Below are 16,847 nucleotides of genomic sequence, written 5' to 3' on the forward strand. Positions count from 1 at the left end.
CGTCAATCGTATGTACGCAGGTGGGGGGGGGGGATGTGTAAAAAGTACGCGCGTGTACAGGGAGGGAGGGGTAAAATTTTGACAGATTTTTGCGTACGTACTAAATGGATGGCCCCTAACTGGGTGTGAAGGTACCTACAGTGACTGGAAGGATGGGAATGCAGCACAGAGCTCACACTGGGCCATATGGAACAAGACATTCTATGCATCTTGTCCCAGCAGCTTTGATACATTTCTTTCCACTTCCACATACAATTCCACGAACATTTGGCTCCTCCCAAGTACATCTTCATACTTTCGGTAAAGTCACGTAGAAGGGAAGTAATAAAATAATAAAAATAAAACATAATAAAATTATTCTCACGACGTTTCGGCCACAACGCAAGCAGCCGTCCTCAGGTGAAAACCAGGTCCGTCATTCAGACTGTCGCCTCGACGGACCTGGTTTTCACCTGAGGACGGCTGCTTGTGTTGTGGCCGAAACGTCGTGAGAATAATTTTATTATGTTTTATTTTTATTATTTTATTACTTCCCTTCTACGTGACTTTACCGAAAGAACCAAGAAGATGAATCCCTGCAGTCACGAAAGCTTTAAATCAAAATTTACATCTTCATAGATCAAAGTTTGAGCAGAAACGTGTATTTGTCAGGATAAAGTTCACCCTTGACAGCCGAGTTTCAATTGCCCTGTGGGTCCACCACTAAATATTCACTTGAGTGGCACCATCAGGGAGCCTCGAAGGTACTAAAGAGTAACATATTCATCAGGAGTTCATTTCGTGCCTTGCATTGATCTAATTTGCATATCTCTTTTTAAATATTTGTGCAAGCAACGTGCATTTTTGGGAGTGATTACCACAAATTATTTGCTGCAGTTTGTGAAAAAAGATTCTACTCTTGCAAACTCAAACAAGGGAGTTCTGAGCTAGCGACAAGAAATTCAACATTTGTGTGCTCGGGGCAGGCTGGGTGCTTTTCCAAGGGAGAAGCAGCCAATCCTGCTAGCAGCATCTCTCCTGAATGTTATCTCGTAGCAGACAGAGGAAAAAGGTCTCACCAATGTCAATTACGGAGTCTTCTGGATTAAAGGCATTAGTTTGGATATCGTCGGCGGTGAAGCACACGGTTTGAATGATGTCGGAGACGATGCCCTTCAGCTGAGAGAAGTCGACGACATTGTAGGTGAACTTTGAGGATGGCTGGCTGGCGATCTCCTGCAGCTCGTGGAAGTCGGCATTTTTGATGCCAATGGCGTACACCGCGATGCCGAGCTTACGCAGCTTCTCTGCCGCATCCTAGTGGAGGAAGCCCGCACACGTGTGTCACAGAATTGAACACTGTAATGCAGAGCATATAATCGTTTTTCTTTCACGTTTTTTATTTTTATTTCAATCACATGCAAATTACTTCAAATAGATTATTCCCCCTTTAACACAAGCTAATTTTAAATCAATTATATGTTAACATAACTATGATTGAGACGTGCATTTCACTAAATAATGCGGCTTAAAAGCTGTGCATGCCGTGTGCAGTTACAAAATTGTACAAGCTCTTCACCTCGACGTCATCCTGAGACTTGCCGTCCGTTATCACCACTGCAATCTGAGGAACATTCTGAGCTTTCCTGCTCCCAGCCGCAGCTGTGAAGTGGTTATCAGAGATGAACTCCAGGGCCCTGCCCGTCATGGTATTGCCGCCCTTATAGGGGAGGGTTTTAATGTAGTCCAATATCTCTTTCTTGCTCGAGAACGTCTTCAGGAGGAACTCTGTTCGAGGGTCGCCACTGAACTGGGCCATGCCGATGCGCACCTGCTCTTTTCCAACAGTGAGCCCATCAACGATCGAGTAGAGGAATTCACGCATTTGCTGAAAGTTAGCGAGGCCAATGCTCCAGGAGCCGTCGACAAGGAGCACAATGTCTGCCTTGTCCACCTTTGCACATTCTGCAGAAGGAAAATTTAAACCGCAAATAAATAATTTGTATGTAGGTTTTCAATGGTTGTGCTGCATCACTCTCTGAGCAACACGTGGTACAACTTGGAAACACATAAGAGAGGAATGCATTTATTAAAATCGCATACAAATATGGCATTGAAAGTTCAGTATGGCACTAGTTTATTCTTGTTCGCAAAATATTATGGTTTGTATTGAAAGTGGTTCGTATAAATGAGTGGCTTGCTGAGGGTCGTCATATAATGAAAACTCACGCTCTTCATCAAAATCCCGCTTCATCAGCGAGTAAAGGCCTTCGGCGAGCTGCCCCGAGAGGCCGGACAGCGCGCGAAAGTCTCTCTGGTAGAAGACATAATCCTTCTCTGGGTCACTGCCGGCCGTGACGAGCTCGTCCAACTTAGCAGCACCAGCGCCAATGGCAAACACGGTAGTGCCATCATTCTTGAGAGCCTGGGCATTTGCCAGCACATCATCTCCTGAACCACTCCCAGCCACCAGCACGGCAATCTGTGGGAAGCCTTCCTTCACACGACTGCCTGCCGCCTCCACAAAGTGGTTGTCTTTGAGGTGTTGCAGCGCGACACCCATGTTGCCAGACCGTCCGCCTGCTCAGAGATAAACCAGCAAGGTTACCACTCTGCACAATACAATTAAAAAAAAATATTCACCATTCATTATCTTTATCTGGCCCAGTGACACTGGCAGAGTGGCACCTGCAAAAGGAATGGGAAATTTTGGCCATTGGTTACAGCTGCCAATGGGGATCAGTTTTGCCCCATGCTTATTTGAACAGGAAGACATTTTTAATCTTGACTTAAAGCTTTCGTGACTGCAGGAATTCATACTCTTTGGGTCTTTCGGTAAAGTCACGTAGATAGAAAAATTTAAAATAATACAAAATCACGACGTTGCAATTGCACACCAGCAATCGTCTGCAGGTGAAAACATACGGCGAGAGAGCTGTTGAAGCATGATGTCTGAGATGGGTGCAGCCCAAGGGTAAGTGGGCGGGGTTAGCGATGGTATTTGCATGTAAATGTAAAATCGGAGGGAGCCCTGAGGCTGTGGGGGTGGCCATTGTATTGTGAAAAAACGAGAGCTACCCCCACAACGAGGGAAAGGAGCATCGGTGACTGTGCTAGTGTAGTGAGTTCTAGAGACGTCGGAGACGGATCTGGGAGGCAACACTTTATTTGATACAACACTTGGCAGTACAGCCCCAACTCACTCAGGGCAACGGCCCTTCTATAAGCACTGCCTGGGGAGGTACTGCCTCTGGGCTAACGCGCCCTAACACGGGACCACTACTCTGGGTCCTCCGGCTACGGGTGCCTAGGGGAGGCTACTCTAACCCGACCTAGCCAGGGTGTGGGTTCTGACCACTGGCCCACTCGGACCCGGCCCTTACAAGGACGTCGGGCCGGGGGTTCCCAGGGTCTCACCACTGAGCCACACAGAGTCCCGGCCCTTACAGGGGCAGTGGGGCTAGGGGTTCCAGGGTCCTATCTAGCTGGTCTTCTGGCTTCTGTCTTGGACTGGCCCTGGACCCTTCCCGGGGTCCAGCTTTTATACCCAGCACCCATACGTCAACCCTGGCTCCGCCTACCTTCTAGAGAGTTCCAGAGGGGGCTCCAGGGGATCCCAGGACACCCTGCCGCCCCCTCCTAACGGGAGGGGTCCCGGGGGATCCTGGAACACCCCGCAGCCCCCCACCTGCCTTTGGGCTAGGGATATAACGACTGCCCATGCTGGACCCTGACTGCCCCTGCAGGTAAGTGTACACAGCCCATCGATATCTCTACATCACCCTCCCATCTGCAGCACCCAGCCGACCCGGCTGTAACCAAAATAACAACATCAAACTTGGATGATAACCTCAAAACACTTGTGTACATGTGCCTCAATGAACGATGGAACACAAGAACAAACTGCACGAACCCCTATAAATACCCCAGCCCACCTGTACAAGGAGGGACAACAACATATGTACATAGAGTCCCCCCCTGCCTCACCCGCATTCCTGCGACACACCGAACAATAACAAAGCGTACTCTTTGGTTCTTTCAGTAAAGTCACGTAGGTATACAATAAATAAATCACGTTTCGATTGCAACACAAGCAACCATCATCAAGTGGGAAAATCACAGCAAGAATTATGTTTTGCTGAAGATGCCGTGGTAAGAGGTTATATTGGTAAGAAAGGGGGGAGGGGCAAGGGGGGAGAGAGAGGGGGGTGTGGGGTAGGGGGAGGGGAGCGTTGCGTGGACGCTAGGAGAGGGACGTGAAGCTGGACGGGGGGCGCCATCCTATATGCCGTCAACACGCATATAGGACGTAGCCATGGAAAAAGGCCTCTGTGATGGCTGCCGCTGATTGGTTGGGGAAAGGCTAGGCCATGGCCCATCAGGTGAAATATTCTACCCCAACCAACAGGTACTTATTACCTCGTGGAGATGCTGGGAATGTGCCCAAAATATCCAACGTGACGATTTCCTTCACCCGGGAGACGCGAATGGATTGTAAAGGTGAGCAAGATGGCCTCACGGGCGGCTTACAGCGAGCACATTCAGGGCAACCTTGAAGATCAGCCACATCTCTAGCCATACCTGGCCCAAAAAAACTCCAGTTGGAGAGTAGCGAGCGTTTTGTGAATGCCCAAATGAAGAAGGCGCTCGTGGGTGGCCCAAACAAGTTTACCCCGCAGGGGCATGGGCAACACAAGTTTAAACGCTCGCGAGCCGCCGTCCCACAGCATGAGGAGGCCATCCCGTGTGACGAATGGAATGGGGCCATGCCAGCCACCCTCCCCGAGTGACTTCCTAGTGCGCAGGCGTAAGCCGAGGAGGGAGATGTCTTCCATTTGAAGACATCCCCATTTGTCTGAATGTAGGCCCAACAGCACGTCTTGTGCGACGGGCGCGCCGGACGCTACCTGGCCATCAATAACAGGACCCACTGTGGCTGCGAGGGACAGAGGCGTACACTGGTCAGGAGGCTTACACTGCCCCGAACCCAAAAAGCAAGCACATTTCCCAACGAGAGGTAACCGTGACAACCCGTCAGCATTACCGTGCCAATTACCCTTCCGGTAGACAACCGTAAATGAATAGTCTTTGAGGACCTCCAGCGACAATTGGCCCGATGGCTGATCGACTTTCAAGGCATACTGGAGCGCTGCATGGTCCGAACGTACAGTAAAGTGTCTACCATACAGGTACGGCCGGTAATGCTGGACGAAGAAGACAATGGCGAGCAGTTCGCGACGGGTCACACAATAGCGCTGCTCCGCGGGGGACAGTACACGGGTGCCATAGGCCACAACGCGCTCCACACCATCGACCACCTGTGACAACACCCCTCCTATGCCTGTATTACTGGCGTCCGTGTCCAAAATTAATGGCACAGAGAAGTCGGGATACTGCAAGGGAGGCGCATCAATCAGGGCCTTACGGATGGCATCAAATGAGGCCTATTCTGCCACCCCCCCAGTGAAATTTCGCCCCTTTTGCCGTCAAAGCATGGAGGGGCTTAGCCATGGATGCGAACCCCATGACAAACCGCCGATAATATTAGGCAAAGCCCACAAAACTGCACACATCCCAAACAGAGGTTGGGATGGGCTAAGAACGGATGCAGTCGGATTTTTCGGGGTCCGTAGCAATGTCGGAGCGACTGACGATGTGGCCAAGATAACGAACGGAATCGCGCATGAGGTGGCATATTTGAGGTTTAAATTCCCAATTTTCCGCTCGCATTTTGAGGAAGACCGCTCACAACCATTCGAGATGCTCATCGAAAGTGCAGCTGAAAACGATGACATCGTCGAGGTAAATCAGGCAGGAATCCCACTGGAGCCCAGCAAAGACCAGCTCCATCAGGCGCTGGAACGTCGCTCGAGCCGAGTGCAATCCCATGGGGAGCCAATTAAACTCAAAGAGGCCTTGTGGAGTGCGAAAGGCTGTCTTTGGTTTAGAAGCGCCATCGAGCGGTAATTGCCAAAATCCGGATAGCAGGCCTAAAGTTGAAAAGTAGCGCGCGCCCGCCAGGGCGTCGAGCGACTCATCCATTCGGGGGAGTGGATAAGCATCTGCTAACGAGACTTTATTGAGCTTCCAGAAATCTACACAGAAGCGAAAGGTGCCATCATTCTTTTTAACCAAAACAATGGGCGCTCCCCACGGACTGGTGGATGGTGAGATAATATCGGCTGCCAGCATGTTATTGACAGCAATCCGTACGTGTTCTTTCTCGGTCGGGCTTAAGCGGAATGGATTCTGTTGGATAAGTGCAGCGTCACCCGTGTCAATGTGGTGACTGAGCAGCTTGGTGCAGCCAATGTCAAATTTACCCTTGCTAAAGACATCAGCGAAGTCCCGCAAGAGCACACACAATTTAAGACGCCGTGATGGCAACAAGTTCATACACCCTGAACAAAGTGCGTCAATCCATTCGGAATCATGATCTACCAACGAGTCTCCCACAAGGACCGGTGATGCGTGTACAAGCACCGTTCCTTGGGGAATAACAGTTGTCCATGACCCCGCATTCAGGACATGAATGAAAGGTTCACTGGCACCCAATATGAGCGTCTGCGCACCCACAAAATCCAATCCCCGCACCACCGTGTTAGAAGGACCGAGCAGCACCCCTCCAGCAAGCGCATCCGACGCAAGAGGTTTTTGAAACCGGAGAGGAACGAACATTTGACAACCGGCCGGTACGCAAACCGTACGAGACACCAACGCTTGAACCGTGGCGAATGCCGTGCGCAAGCGAGTGGGTGAGGGAAAGAAAGCCATGCGTCGGCCGGAGGGGAGCTTGATACACCCTTGGTCAATGAGAATTTGATGGGCATTCTTGCCAAAGAGTCCGTGCCCAAGAGGCATGGAACGGCGAGGGTTGATGAAACCAAAACAGGCCCTTGCAATTTAACATCGCCGATGCGGATCTGGGCGTCAATCCTGCCAGTTATCCCCAATGAACCCCCATTAGCGGCAAAGCACGGCACATCAACAGTCCGCAGGGGACGACACTTGTCGGGCAAGATGTTGTACATGAGGTCCGAGATGATGGTCGCCGACGCTCCCGTGTCGACCAACATCCGGACGTCAACCCCCTCAATGGAACCTACGACAGCGGATGATCCCGCGGCCGTGGCAACGACCCTATGGGCCAACTCAGACCACAGACTCGGTCCGAGTGCCCTGTCGCTCACCAACTCCTTCGGATCCCCCCCTTCTGACGCATGGCCACCCTGTGTTGTGTGAAGGTGAATGCGTGACGAGAGTGGGGGCCGAGAGCGTGAGGTGCCGTGACTTGCCTGGATCCAGCGTGGAGTCGAAGGTGAGCGAGGCGCCGGAGGAGGAGGCCCAGGGGTGCGGCGTCGGGGGGCCCGGTAGCCAGATGCCACGTGTCCATGTAGCCCGCAGTTGTAGCATGTGATGGCCACGCCGTCCTGGCATGGGGCTGGTCGGTCGCGCTGTCGGCGGTCCCGCAGGGGCCAATGATCAGCCGTTTTCCGGCTCCCCCCCACCGATGCAGAGAAGGCCTGGTCATGGACCATGTCGTCCTCGTGTTCCTGGCCCTCCATTGAAGCAATGCAGGCGGCGATGGTCACCCCCCCCCCCCCCCCCCCCCCGCAGCCGCAGGTGCGCCTGGACGCACCTTGCAGCCTGCAGGGAGTTGAAATAGTCATCGTCGGCCGCCGGCATGACGATCCTGAGCTTCTGAGCCAGGCTTAGGAGCTTCTGGAGTACCAGCGAGTCGATCGCCACCTGGTCCATGTGGAGGTAGGTGGCCCTTGCCAGGGCCAGCAGAGCGCTGTGGAACGCTAGCACAGACTCGGCCTCCGCTCTCTTCCTGGTATCGAAGCGGTGGCAGGAGTCGGAAGGTGGCCCATAAATCACCTGCATCTGGCGAAGGGTGTCTTGCAGCATGGACCGATCGGCCGGAGGGACCGTGATGAAGGAGGCGAGGGCATCGTCATCCAGCGTAGCCGGGAGGGCATGGAGCACCTCAATCTCTCCATATGGGAAACGAACCGGCACTGAAAGGCCGCCCAATCGCCCCCCGCCGCATAAAACGCCTTCAATGCCGGCAGGCGTTGCTGGACGTTGGTGGCGCGTTCTCCGACCGGCGATGAAGACGCGGCTGCCGCTGGTCCGGGAACCTCCACGCCCACCAAGATGTCACCCGCAGGAAGCGGTCACAGCGCCAATGACGCGGCGCCACCTGGTTGGACGCCGTCGGCCCCGGAAGTGACATGGCCCCCAGCGGCCAATGCTTGCCTGGCAGAAGTTCCTCCCGCTGTGGCGGGAATTTCAAATTTTTGGCGGTGACCGCGGTTGTGGCATCCGATGGATGCTGCTCCGTCTCCCCCAACACCGCAGCAGCCTCCGCCTGGTGAATACTGCCAAGGATGGCGGCCGCGGCTTGGAGCAGCTCCGCAAGGCGGAGATGCGCCTCCCGCAGCAGGCTCTGTGACGGCAGGGAAGCAGCGGGCAACGAAGCGGCCGGCTCCTCGGCTGGCGGCGTGATGCTGTCCTCGGGCGGAGTCACCACCCCCGCACGACTGCCGCCGTCACTGTCTGAGCTGCGGGTACGTGTCTTCCGACGTGTATCCATGTTCACTTCCGACACCAAATGTAGTGAGTTCTAGAGACGTCGGACACAGATCTTTGAGGCAACACTTTATCTGATACAACTCTTGACAGTACAGCCCCGACTCACTCAGGGCACCGGCCCTTCTATAACCACTGCCTGGGGAGGTACTGCCTCTGGGCTAACATGCCCTAACACGGGACCACTACTCTGGGTCCTCCGGCTATGGGTGCCTAGGTGAGGCTACTCTAACCCGACCTAGCCAGGGTGCGGGTTCCGATCACTGGCCCACTCGGACCCGGCCCTTACAAGGACGTCGGGCCAGGGGTACCCAGGGTCTCACCACTGAGCCACACAGAGTCCCGGCCCTTACAGGGGCAGCGGGGCTAGGGGTCCCAGGGTCCTATCTAGCTGGTCTTCTGGCTTCTGTCTTGGACTGGCCCCGGACCCTTCCCGGGGTCCAGCTTTTAAACCCAGCACCCGTACGTCAGCCCTGGTTCCACCTACCTTCTAGAGAGGGGGCTCCGGGGGATCCCAGGACACCCCGCAGCCCCCTCCTATCGGGAGGGATCCCGGGGGATCCTAGAACACCCCGCAGCCCCCCACCTGCCTTTGGGCTAGGGATATAACGACTGCCCCTACTGGACCCTGACTGCCCCTGCAGGTAAGTGTACACATCCCATCAATATCCCTACACTAGTAAGACAACCAGCCTGTCAATGCAAAGACCTCCAACCTGGCAATGCAACTCAGAGAGTCGGAAATAACTGCTAACATCAGCAGGTAGGATGGAAACATCAGAGCCAATTATGACTTAAAGTGGTTAATAACGTCCTTCCAGTGATTGCTCAGTTTGTACCCATCTTCTTGGTTGAAATTGTGTCTGTGTTTATATATTTGGATGGCTTCATGAACAAATCTTTGTTGATAGCCAGTAGGTTTGCAAAGTACCTTCGTCTTGGAAAAATCTATTTCGTCTTCTTGGTTCTTTCGGTAAAGTCACGTAGAAGGGAAGTAATAAAATAATAAAAATAAAACATAATAAAATGAAATAATTCTCACGACGTTTCAGCTACAACGCAAGCAGCCGTCTTCAGGTGAAGAATGAGACACTACCAAGCTAGGAGCTTATATATAAACTGGGTTGGAGGTGGAAGAGCGCCTTAACAAAAAAGAATGTGCATATGAAGAGGAATTTAGCATATTCATGGAAAATGCGTAGGAGGTGGGCGGGGGGGGTTTCAAAGTCATATTATGCCCATGCATTATGCAGGATCAGCAGCACGAAGGGGGGGGTGCAGGGAGTAGCATTAACAAAGGAAAGGAATGTTAATGATATGTAGCTGCAGTTACTAAACAACCACGTAAAAAACTAAAGTATAAACTACATAAAAAACGAAAGTATAAACTGCATAGCACCATCAGTATACTTACTATACTCTACAATAAGCTGAGTTACTAACAGCAAGTAATACATTACAATTCTACGTCATAAAAATTATATATGCTTCCATCTAAACTTTATTCTCTTACATCACATGAGCATATACCGTGCTATATACTGCCATAGATAAACCCAACATTAAATTATATACTATATTACTATAAACCACCCTATACCTTATACATTTCAACATAACACTCTGTATTATTCTACCCACCCTAATGTGTATCGAAATGGTTTATTACGTCCTTCCAATGATTGCTAAGCCAGAATCCATCTTCTCGGTTAAAATTGTCTCTGTGTTTGTATATGTGGATCGCCTCATGAACGAATCTCTCATGATAGCCAGATGGCTTGCAGAGAACCTCTGTCTTGGAGAAGTCAATGTCATGTGAGCCCACTGAGTTGTAACAGTGATCTGCCACGGCTGAGGTGTTTGTCCTACCGTGTTTCAGGTCAGCTTTATGTTCACGGATGCGGTCCGAGACATGTCGTTTGGTTTCCCCAATGTAACTGCTACCACAGAGGCAACTTAGTTTGTAGACACCAGGGTACTGTATGTCTGGAACCACATCTTTTACAGACGGTACCAGATCACGGATTTTATGTACTGTGTTGAATCGGACCTGGATCTTGTGTTTAATCAGGATTTTGGAGATCTTTTTTGTGACCCCAGCAATGTAGGGTAAGGTGATGGTCTTGAAAGGCTCCTCAACAGGATCCTTCTTGATGGTTGGAGTGATGGCTTTGCGGATTGTGTAGTCGGAGTAACCATTAGCCTTAAGAGCTTGGCGTACGTGTTTGAGTTCACTGGGAATGTGTTCATGGTCGGAGATGCATTGGGCTCTATGATATAGAGTCTTGATGAGGGAATTCTTCTGAGATGGATGGTGGTGGGAATCCGGTTTTAGATAAGCATCCGTATGGGTGGCTTTCCTGTAGACAGAGTGGCTCATAGAACCATCAGGTCTCCTTTTGATTAGGACATCCAAAAAGGGTAGCTTGCCATCATTTTCGACTTCCATGGTGAATCTGATGGCTGGGTGTATAGAATTGATGTGGTCGAGAAATTGGTCTAGAGCAGGCCGGCCATGTGGCCAGATGACAAAAGTGTCGTCTACGTACCTCTTCCATAAGGTCGGGCGTAGAGTGGCAGTCTGGATGGCGTCCGTCTCAAATTTCTCCATGAAGATGTTGGCTACAACCGGAGATAGGGGGGAGCCCATTGGGGTGCCCTCAATTTGCTTGTAGAAAGTTTCATTCCAGGTGAAGTATGTATTGGTTAAGCAGTGTCTCACCAGGGGGGGTACCCCAGCATTCAGTCCTTGATGAACCAAGTCTTCAATGATTGCGATGGTGTCAGGTACAGGAACCTTGGTGAATAAGGAAACCACATCAAAACTGACAAGCAGGTCGTCTGGGGACAGGGCAATCCCCTTGATTGTCGATACCAGGTCAGTAGAGTTTAGTACTGCAGAGGTGGTTTTTCCAGTGAAAGGCCGTAGGATTTCAGACAAAAAACGAGCCAATTTATAGGTGGGGGAGTTGATAGTAGAGACAATGGGACGAAGAGGTGTATCTTCTTTATGTATCTTTGGCAAGCCGTATAATCTTGGTGGCCTGGCTGCAGAAGGTTTCAACGAGAACTGTTTGGTCTGATCAAATAATGCGGTTGAATCAGAAATGATTTTGTTCGTTTTAGTGACGAGGCTGTTGGTGGGGTCTCTTTTTATTTTTGTATAGCTGCCATCGTTGAGTAGTTCTTGAATTTTGTTGTTGTATTCTATTTTGTCCATGATGACAGTGGCATTGCCTTTGTCGGCTGAGAGGATGACAATGTCATCCCTCTTTTTTAATTGAGCTAATTCAAAACGCTCATCTTTGCTGATGTTGCTAGCTGGCATCTTAGCGTTTTTGAGGGTTGCAGAGATTTCGGATCTTGCTACGTCTGCAGCGATGTGACTCAAGCCCTTGAGAGCTACATCTACTCGAGCAATTATATCATTAACTGGTATGTGTCTAGGTGTGACTGCAAAGTTTAGTCCTTTAGCTAAAACGGATTTCAAACCTTCAGAAATAGAACTGTTACTGCGATTAATTACGACTTTGTTAACATCTAGCTTTTCAATGTGTGGGTCCGGTTTCTTGTTTGAGAGGCGGTTGAATTTGGAAATCAAGTTGTCCTTACATTTAGTCGACATAGCGGCAGCTGAAGAGGCAGTCATTTTTTCTACATATTCCCAATCCGATGTGGACATTGTTGCACTCAAAGATAAGTGTGATTTGTAGAGTGTCTTGTCTAACTGATCTAGTTCGGTGCGCGTAAGTCTGATTTTCTCTGAGATAAGAGCTAAGCTAGTTCTAGACAGAATTCGTTTCGCATTAGAAGAAGTTACAGCAGCAGATGTTAGTGTAAATGCGTTTGGTATTACCTTAGAGTCGCGGCATCTCTTCAGAAAGGTGAGAGACTCGATTAGCTGAGCCTTCTTATCACGGAGCTTGTTGAAGGATCTCAAAGTTATGTGGAAACCCTCCCCGTAGAGGCGGTTAAATTTCGATTTAAAGCTTTTCGTGACTGCAGGGATTCATCTTCTTGGTTTTTTCGGTAAAGTCACGTAGAAGGGAAGTAATAAAATAATAAAAATAAAACATAATAAAATGAAATAATTCTCACGACGTTTCGGCTACAACGCAAGCAGCCGTCTTCAGGTGAAGAATGAGACACTACCAAGCTAGGAGCTTATATATAAACTGGGTTGGAGGTGGAAGAGCGCCTTAACAAAAAGAATGTGCATATGAAGAGGAATTTAGCATATTCATGGCAAATACGTAGGAGATGGGCGGGGGGGGTTTCAAAGTCATATTATTCCCATGCATTATGCAGGATCAGCAGCACCAAGGGGGGGTGCAGGGAGTAGCATTAACAAAGGAAAGGAATGTTAATGATATGTAGCTGCAGTTACTAAACAACCACGTAGAAAACTAAAGTATAAACTACATAAAAAACGAAAGTATAAACTGCATAGCACCATCAGTATACTTACTATACTCTACAATAAGCTGAGTTACTAACAGCAAGTAATACATTACAATTCTACGTCGTAAAAATTATATAATATGCTTCCATCTAAACTTTATTCTCTTACATCACACGAGCATATACCGTACTATATACTGCCATATATAAACCCAACATTAAATTATATACTGTATTACTATAAACCACCCTATACCTGATACATTTCAACATAACACTATGTATTATTCTACCCACCCTAATGTGTATCGAAATGGTTTATTACGTCCTTCCAATGATTGCTAAGCCAGAATCCATCTTCTCGGTTAAAATTGTCTCTGTGTTTGTATATGTGGATCGCCTCATGAACGAATCTCTCATGATAGCCAGATGGCTTGCAGAGAACCTCTGTCTTGGAGAAGACTTTGAAACCCCCCCCGCCCACCTCCTACGCATTTTCCATGAATATGCTAAATTCCTCTTCATATGCACATTATTTTTGTTAAGGCGCTCTTACACCTCCAACCCAGTTTATATAAGTTTATATATAAGCTCCTAGCTTGGTAGTGTCTCATTCTTCACCTGAAGACGGCTGCTTGCGTTGTAGCCGAAACGTCGTGAGAATTATTTCATTTTATTATGTTTTATTTTTATTATCTTATTACTTCCCTTCTACGTGACTTTACCGAAAGAACCAAGAAGATGAATCCCTGCAGTCACGAAAGCTTTAAATCGAAATCTATTTCGTGTGAGCCCACAGCGTTAAAACAATGATCAGCCATGGCCGAGGTATTTGTCCTACCGTGTTTCAGTTCTGCCTTGTGTTCACGAACACGGTCTGAGACATGTCGCTTAGTTTCCCCAATGTAACTACTGCCGCAGACACAACTTCGTTTGTAGACACCGGGGTATTGCATGTCAGGGATCACATCCTTCACAGATGGGATCAGATCATGAATTTTATGTACTGTGTTGAATCGAACCTGGATCTTGTGTTTGCTCATGATTTTGGAAATATTTTTGGTGACCCCTCCTATGTATGGCAAGGTGATGGTTTTGATTGGGGTGACAACTTTATGGATTGTGCAGTCCGAATATCCATTCATCTTGAGGGCTTGGTGTACATGCTCCAGTTCACTGGCTAGGTAGTGATGGTTGGAAATGCAACGAGCCCTATGGTGTAGAATTTTAATGAGGGAATGTTTCTGGGCTGGATGGTGGTGGGAGTCAGGTTTTAGATAGGCATCCGTGTGGGTGGCTTTCCAATAAGCCATCTGGTCTCTTTTCGATTAAAACATCCAAGAATGGTAACTTGCCATTCTTTTCCACCTCCATGGTGAATTTGATGGCCAGGTGTATGGAATTGATGTGGTTGAAGAATTGGTTCAATGCTGGCAGGCCATGTGGCCAGATGACGAACGTGTCATCTACGTATCTCTTCCACAAGGATGGACGTAGGATGGATGCCTGGATGGCATCTGTCTCAAATTTTTCCATGAAAACATTGGCTACCACTGGAGATAAGGGAGAACCCATTGGGTACCCTTGGGTTGCACCTATCTCAGGCCTATATAACATCCTGCTTCAGCAGCTCTCTCACTGTATTATTTCACCTGAAGACGATTGCTTGTGTTGCGATCGAAACGTCGTGATTTTGTATTATTTTTCTATCTACGTGACTTTACCAAAAGACCCAAAGAGTAGGAAGACATTTTGCCTGGATACTTACTGTTAGATGTCCATGTTATTGTTACGTTTAGATTTTAAGCATCTCGTGCAATTACCTGTGATCCACGACAAATATTACAAACAGAAAGACTACATCATGGCGACATATTTCTGCAAATAAAGAGATGGTCATGAAGAGCCATTGCCTTTAAAGCGGATTCCACGGATAGCATCGGTGACGTCCTTCTTGGCGGCATGTGTGCTGAGGAAGAACTCTGCGCGGGGATCCCCGCTGTACTGAGCCAGGCCGATGCGGATGCGGTCCTTGTCCACATCCAGTGCATCCACCACGCGGCTCACCAGCCCCAATGAATGTCGGAAGTTATCATGGCCCACCGCATCCGAGCCATCCACCAGAAAGACCACATCCGCGTACCCTTCTGTGGGAGAGATACACGGCATGGGCCCCTTAACACCCCAGTAAATCGCAATGACACTTTGTAACGCTACGATCAGCCCTCCAATGATCTGTCTGTGCTGTTCTGTAGGTGTTTAAAAATGATTGCATCGAGCACGTGCTTCACATTGTTTATTCCAGACACTTGGTTCATTCAACACTTGCCTCCAGCTAAGATGCCAGTGTGTATTTTGAGCCGGAGGTACTGCAGGAAGCGGTCGAATGAGCTGAAGAGTTTTTTGAAGTTGGGCGCATAGAGGACGTGCTGCTCCGAAGGGAGGCTGCCGAGGGCATTGAGCTGAGGAAGCCGGGCCTGTTCGGCTCCTAGCGCAAACACCTTCACTCCCTCCTGCTTCAGGGCTGCTGCATGCTGCTCCACCTGTCCAAGGGGTGTAGACAGAGCAAAAACCTTGAGCAAGATTGTCCCAGGGTGCAGCTTTGGTGACACAAGGTGTCATCTACTCGTCCTTGATAGGTGTGATGCATCTGCGACAGTAATGATTATTAATTTTTCGCGAGCCTAATGATGCAAAGGGCTTAAGTGCAATGTTTAAAAAATACTAACTGCAAGCATCTCCATGCAAGCATTTCTATTTCTAAAAGGTCGAACGTCAACGAACCAATTTTAGAGTCTTTAAACCTGATCTTCATTCTAGCGTAGCAGAATGGCAAATCAGACACTCGATTTTGAATCATTTGTCAACCACGACACATGAGAATCAAGCATGATTCAGGATGATGGTCATGCAGCCACCGGCCTGATAGAGCAGCACTGCCTACGTGTATTCTTCCAGGTCCTGGTAGTGCAGTGTATGTCTGTATGTATATATAGGGAGGGACCTGAGTGTAATACGATGGTTCATGCGCTTAAATAAATCGCCTGTTCCATTATTAATAAAAAAAAGTATTCGATTCAATCCTTTAACCTTCCCCGCAACCATCAAGAAGCTGCCACACTAACGAGTCCCAGTGAGCACACATTTCACGATATGAGTCCAATTCTGTTTTATATTGAACGCGACAGACACTGGCACATTTTCAGACCTTTATACACGTATGTGTGTGTCAACAGTAATAACAACCGACAACAACAGCAACAATGGTACACACCACATCCTGTGAGTCGCTGCCCGTCAGGATGACAGCGATCTGCGTGTAGCCCTCGTCCTTCCGGCTGCCAGCTTGTGCCGTGAAGTGATTCTGCAGAAGGGAGCGCACGGCCTCGCCCGTGTTGGCACCTCGACCACCAGTGAAGTGCGCCAGCTGGATGGCTGCCTGCACGTCGGGTTTGCTGCCATGTGTATTCAGGAAAAACTCGTTGCGGGGGGCATCGCTGTACTGCGCCAGGCCCACGCGGACCTTGCTGGCGTCGACGTCCAGGTATTCCACGATCTGCCCTACGAACGTCTTCATCCCCTCGAAGTTCTTGCGCCCGACTGCGTCCGAGCTGTCCAGCAGGAACACGACGTCTGCGTACGGCTTCTCCACTTCTGTGTTCCACCAAACGCACAAGCGGGCTCAGCGAAGCCTCAAGATGCCATGGAGAAGCTGTCTCTATACGATTGCAAAAAGTATATCATATTTCACAAACATTTGCGTGGCTGGGACGTGTCGTAAGAAGAGAGCACCACAATCGGAAGAAAGGTCACGAACGTGGCAGCACCAGGACAAAGACTGAGAGGCAGGCCTTGAGAGAGGTAGTTAGAAG

At 49.4% G+C, this 16,847-nt stretch overlaps 2 protein-coding genes across 2 annotated transcripts in view; one reads left to right on the plus strand and one right to left on the minus strand.

Annotated features, from left to right (window-relative positions):
- LOC144932423 (collagen alpha-3(VI) chain-like) overlaps positions 1-16,847 on the minus strand; it is a 55,762-nt gene that overhangs the window by 30,402 nt on the left and 8,513 nt on the right. The window contains 6 exon segments of the mRNA XM_078856462.1: positions 1,059-1,296; positions 1,559-1,944; positions 2,209-2,559; positions 14,889-15,122; positions 15,305-15,518; positions 16,250-16,629. Of these exon segments, the coding sequence (XP_078712588.1) occupies positions 1,059-1,296; positions 1,559-1,944; positions 2,209-2,559; positions 14,889-15,122; positions 15,305-15,518; positions 16,250-16,629 (1,803 nt within the window).
- LOC144936513 (collagen alpha-1(VI) chain-like) overlaps positions 1-16,847 on the plus strand; it is a 62,264-nt gene that overhangs the window by 17,169 nt on the left and 28,248 nt on the right. The gene's annotated exons all lie outside the window — the stretch shown is intronic.

This window comes from Lampetra fluviatilis, chromosome 1, assembly GCF_964198595.1.
Source record: "Lampetra fluviatilis chromosome 1, kcLamFluv1.1, whole genome shotgun sequence".
NCBI classification, from domain to species: Eukaryota; Metazoa; Chordata; class Hyperoartia; order Petromyzontiformes; family Petromyzontidae; genus Lampetra; species Lampetra fluviatilis.